The sequence below is a fragment of the Anthonomus grandis genome, chromosome 2 (assembly GCF_022605725.1).
Source record: "Anthonomus grandis grandis chromosome 2, icAntGran1.3, whole genome shotgun sequence".
NCBI classification, from domain to species: domain Eukaryota; kingdom Metazoa; phylum Arthropoda; class Insecta; order Coleoptera; family Curculionidae; genus Anthonomus; species Anthonomus grandis.
This window is the reverse complement of record NC_065547.1, coordinates 25857930-25863929: the sequence shown is the minus strand read 5'-3', so window position 1 is coordinate 25863929 and position 6000 is coordinate 25857930. Positions and strand designations below refer to the sequence as shown.

Sequence of the window (6000 nt, the reverse complement as noted above, 5' to 3'; positions counted from 1 at the left end):
CTCCAAGAACTGAACTAGAGGGACTTGTTTTTTAAATTTGCTTGTTTGTTAAAATTTGTGCAAATCGCTGGGGTAGTGAATATCGGAAGGCGATATAGGATTTCGGAATCCTTTCATCAGGAGCTCCTTTTCATCTAAAGGAAAATAACCTTCAATTGCCTGATATAACGTTATATTCTTGGATATATTTATTTTAATAAAACCATTATATACATATAGCATATTTTATTACACAATAATAATATTAATAATATATTAGGTACACAAAAAATTTACAATAGTAGTATAGTAATAACGACATTAATGCCAAAATGACTAAATTTTTCCATTTAAAACTTTTACGAGTAATATACGGAAGAACAATTTTAGAGTTAAACATTGGTATTTAATAATTTTGACAAATTTATATATATTTATTAAAAACCTTATTCTAATAATGTAACATTGTCTTCCGATTGATGATATATAAATATTATAAATGTTACGCCCTGAAATTATTAAAACGACCAGGATCGTAACAAGACGAAATCATGATATTGCTACAACACGTTACTTATAGTCTGATATGTTAACACCAAACACTACGCTCATCTATTTTCGGTAATTTTTTTAAATAGTGTCAAAAAATGATGCACTATTTTAGATTAAAATATAATTATTATAGCCTCTAGGAACTAGTTAATGTTACACAAATATGTATACAGTATAAGATAAATTGTAACAGGTTATATTATGGAATATTTAGTTAGCGAATTAGTTTTAATACTGTACAGTCTCAGATTTGTCATTTTAAATGCAATCATTCACAAATTAAAAAAAAAAACGATATCTTAAATAATTCAATTTAAATTTTTTAATGTCATTCATACGTCACAGTCACACAATGTAGTAAATATAATAAATTGAAAGTCAAATAAATAAATAATACAAAAATATTGAAAATATATTTACAAAGTATAAAATATTACAAAATTTAAGCTAAAAAAAATCTGTTTGAAAATGCGTTTGGTACAGTGCATTTTAAGTAACGGGGGCCTTTTCCTAATAAAAGTTGAAATACTGTATCAAAATTATAGTATTCTTGGATAGAGGAACATTTATAAATGCATATATATCAGGTTTTAGCTGGTAGCTTCTAAAATACTCAAAAAAGACCCAGAATTGTAGATGCTCCGACGCTTGGCCAGATGGATATTACCTCTGAATTATAGGCGCTCGTAAGCTCCTCTTTAGCTCGAATTTTTTTTGTCAATAAAAGTATTTTCAGTGCAATTTATTCATAGATAAAATAAGCTTATATTTAACAATTTTTTTGTCCGTTGAATATCAAAAATTCAAGGGACAGGGGAAATAGATCGCATTGACAATCTAAACTATATGGCTCTGTATATCAGTTTTTTAAGTCAAAATACGTAACATAATATTAAGGGTAACCCAAGTTAACGAAAACAGTATTAATAATTTGTTGATGCATGGCTCAGAAAAAATACATCATACCGAAGCGTGCCTAAAAGAAAAAGAAATATTAAAACAAATACAATCTTTAAGTCGAAAGGAAAAGCACGGAAATACTAACAGGCCACAGCAGACTGATGACACCGAAATAAAATTGGTATTTAGGCAGATTCTACACGCAGATAATGCCTAGAAGAAAGCGAACTAGCTCAGCACATACTTGTAAGACAAAAATGATCTCAAAAACCAATGACTGAATATTATACCAAAATATGAATTTTAACAAAATATTTTATAGATCCTATAATTTAGTAAAGCTCCCTAGGAGCCTCTATAGTCCTTTATGCCATCTAGTGCCAATCTTATTTTAGCTTTTATCGCCCTGCTGAACTGTGATAGTTATTTTTTCTTGTTTCCCTTCCCCTTCCTTTCCTAAACTCCCACCTTGTCTTGGCGATTTTCAAATAAAACTATTTGAACCAGATATAACGTAAAAAAAACAGTAGACATATTTAAGACATGAATACAAAATGTAATTTAAATATCTCCTTCAGATTAGACCACGACTGTCGTCCTGGAAAGTCAAGAAGATATTGGAAAGAAGAAGTGTTTTATACCTACCAAAGCATAAATCTGTCAAATATTAGAGCTATCAAGAAGTTATAAGAAGTTTTGGACGTGTCAAAATAAAAATAAATTTAAGTGGATGGACCGGCTACCATATATGGGTGCACTTGATTCCTAATTAATGATTAAAAAAGTTCCCAGAAAATTGAAACTTTACTAAATTGATCACAAATTACCATCCTATCTCTATTTGTATCCATTTAATTAGGGCAAAGAAATACATGGAATTACACTAATTTAGAAAAACTTTTGCCAAAGTAAACTATTTCATCCCAGCTATTCTTGTAGGTATCCGTGAGCATGGATTGATTCTAACTTAGTTAATTGTAAACAGGAAGTTATGTTTTTGCTCTTTGCTGATGATCTGAAGATATATGGAAAATTGTCCGATACTAACATTTAAGATGTCGTCATCATATCTATGATATTACGGACCACTCGGAATACGGATGGTGTTAAGTAAAACTGTAGTCCACGATTTTCCCAAGGCTATTGGTGTTTAGTATACATACTCCATCAATGGGGTATGATGGGTCCATTAGGAGACTTAAATACCTTAAAGTAAAGACGAAAAAGAAGGAAAAAAAAAAACTGGAAAAAAATATCTTAATATTTGTCACAGTGTTGTCAAAGTGTGAAATATCATATCTTTTATTCAAATATAAATCTATTTGCAATTAACCTTTCAAAAAAATATTTATATTTTGATTTGCCGCAAATCAACATTATTTAAAGATATCTTTAAGCCAATAATTAGTAAATCCAGATAGGTTTGCCAATTATTAAATAAATTCAGTTCAGAGATTCTGCTATAATTCATTTACAAGAGTAACTTACCAAAAGTTTCAGTTATTCAATCGTATCTACTGGCTAAATGTAACAAGATATAGTCAAAAAGGGAAATAACATATAACTATAGAGTTAGTGAAAAGCGATTTATTCATATCAACATCAAGTTGTATAAAGATTCCAATAGAGTCTCGTTTCCAACTCATACAAGGCATTGACAGATGGATGTGGTGATGTAACCAATAGAAATTGATAGATAATAATTATGACATATTATAGCTAGTCATTTTAGGCGTTCAACTGTAAGTTATTAGTTTGTCAATCTTCAATATTATACTTTGACCATTCTATGATTCTCACGAATGTCAATATCAACATTTTCATTTTGGAAGCCTAAATCAATTATAATTATCAGATATGCTTTGCTATGTCGTATGTTATTTTATGAATTTTCTCGTAAATCTCCATTTTTATTGTTTTTGTTAATTTCCAACCCTCGTTAGTCAAAGTTACGTGAGCGAGTTCTTAGATCGCGATTTTTGTATTCTGAAGTATTGATATTACATCACAAAGATGTGTCTACTACATCTCTACTTCTACCCCCTTCAAATATAGGTATAGAAATGGAAAAAAATGGTGTAGTTGTGATTCTACTGCATTTTGACAGTAAAAAATTCCAGTCGAATTTTAAAAAAATGCAACCTAATATTTAAAGCGGAATGTTTTTACAATAAAGAAAAGATTCAACGTGTTTTCTTTACAAAGTTTACAGCATATGTTACAAAAAAATATTGCAAATAAAAAAAAAAGTTGATCATTAGGGTTTGGCGCTAAACATGAAACTTATCCCATTAATTTACGACAAATATTTAACGAGAGATTTGATTGTTAATTTAAAAAAGAGTTCTTTTTTTTGGTTTTTTAATTGCTGCCGTGGCGTTTTTTTTCGTTTTTATGCATCTGACTTGTGCAATCGCGTCTCGTAAACGACATCTTTTAATTCCACTATTGCTTTTTTTGACAATTAAATCAACAAAATTGTTAGAATGTAGTAAACACATTGAATTTATCTTCAGTTTCGTGTTTGTGACCAATATCTTTAATATTGCGAAGGGTTGTTGGGTGGGGCAGAAATAAGTCGAAACGTCGACATTTAAGTAAACAGGTTTCTGTTTTATTTCTGACCCCACCCAACAACCCTCCGCAATATTGAATTTATCTCACTATACTGCCTTTTTTAATATCGCTATCAAAGCTGCAGCTCATTTAAGTTAATATTTGGTTTATTATAAAAACATGTCCCGCTCGAAATTTTTGATTGCATTTTTATAATTCGATTACAGCAATTTTTTGCCCTTGAAATGCAGTTAAACCATACCTACACCTTTTTCTTCATTATAGGATGAAAGATTTACTGGACGATTGCATCCCAAACATAGGATTGAAAATAGATTTTTTTAAGGAAATACTATAAATACCACCTGTGAGTTGAATATCATGAATCTTCTTGTTGTAAATATTCTTTTCTGTCGCTCCTTTTGAGATAAATAAACTTACACTTGAGAAACGACAATTATGATATTTATATAAAACACTAGATTTATCATGTATTACTGATACCGGAGGATGATCGAAAAAACGTGATAAACAAAGAAATTGGTACTATTAGTAGTAACCTAACACAAGATGAATCCAGAAGTATCTTTGCAAAAACTTGATCTTTGCCGATAGCACGCAGTTGCCATTTTAGAGATGTATAATATCTTCTTCTAGAAGTGTTAAATTATGATAAGGATTCTTTACGATGTATTTACTGTCAATTGTATCATATCTTTTTGTCCCTCTATCCGATCATCATTACGCAAAACAAAACCGAGGGTTTTAGACCAAAGGAAAGTGACAAACGCCACTCTTCACCCACGATGCCAATTCAAAAAGGAAACTAAACATAAATTAAATCACAGAAAGACCGTTATGACAAAAATTCAAAAAAATATGGCTGGTGCGCGGGAGCCTTCTATTTACTTGCATTTGCGGGCCCTGCGTCGGAACCTGCGCATCCTCTGATCCCACTCATCGCGCCATTCGATCACTATGGAGCGCTGGGTGACACCCAATTTGCCGGTTAACATTCCGTTCGGAGAGTCATCCTTTTCTCTGCCAAGAATCAGGTAAGATCTGAAAAAAAAAATTATTCAGTCTTAAATTGTAAAGTTGACTAATAATAAAATTATGTACTCTAGTTGTTGGTAGCGTGACTGTGTATCAAATGCAGTCAGGTTCTATATCATAAATGAGACTACTATACGTATTTATTATCTTAATCTAAACAAAAGTTAAATCGATGGTAGAAAACCAAAATTGGGGACGTATGCCATTACCTATATTTACTATCTCACGCGACTGACCTGCAAAAGAATTTAACAGAAAGGCTGGTTGCCATGGTTTTTCAGGCAATAGGAAGATTAAAGAAAAAAAGAAAGAGCAAATGTTTATTTGCCAAAAAAAAGTTGTAGTTTATAATATTCGACATAATTTAATTTAATACAAGAGCCAAATAGGGGTGCATCTTGATTATAAGAAAACCGTGCCACAGTAACACCTTGGTGAGGAGTTGTAATGCATCCTTGAAATGACTACTTGCAACGAAATAGATGCAATACAATAATTCCGATTAAAAAAATATATATATAATTTTAGTGAAAAGAAAATTTATTTATAATATATAAGGGTAGGCAATACAGGCTGACCGCAAAACGTAAGGGGAGGGAAGAAAAATTAAAACCGTATAATATTAGTGCCTAAGATATTAATAAATATAGTTTGTTTTTAAAATGGTAGATTTTTAGTTAGTTGGTATGTTCCAAACTGTTCATCTAAGCACAATCCTCAAACGGAGAATAAGGCATCAAACAGATTATTCTTGCGATATTATGGTTTTACTATATTTCTTAAAGGAATGTTTGACAGATTCTGACAAGCTATTTCACATTTATGTAGCAACAAAGCTAAACAAATGTTTAAAACCTGCTGTACTATGTTGAGGAGCTCTAAAATTAAGACAATTCCTGCTGTTGATGATTATGTTGAAAGATATTAAAGCTCTTTTTTTAAATAGGGCGGTTTGTC

At 30.8% G+C, this 6000-nt stretch overlaps 1 protein-coding gene across 1 annotated transcript in view; it reads right to left on the bottom strand.

Annotated features, from left to right (window-relative positions):
- Positions 1-205: 205 nt before the first annotated feature.
- Positions 206-6000, bottom strand: part of LOC126750158 (netrin-B) — a 447618-nt gene continuing 441823 nt past the window's right edge. Inside the window, exon 7 of the mRNA XM_050459677.1 lies at positions 206-5049. Coding sequence (XP_050315634.1) covers positions 4893-5049 — 157 coding nt within the window. The 3' untranslated portion in view covers positions 206-4892. The remainder of the gene's footprint in view (positions 5050-6000) is intronic.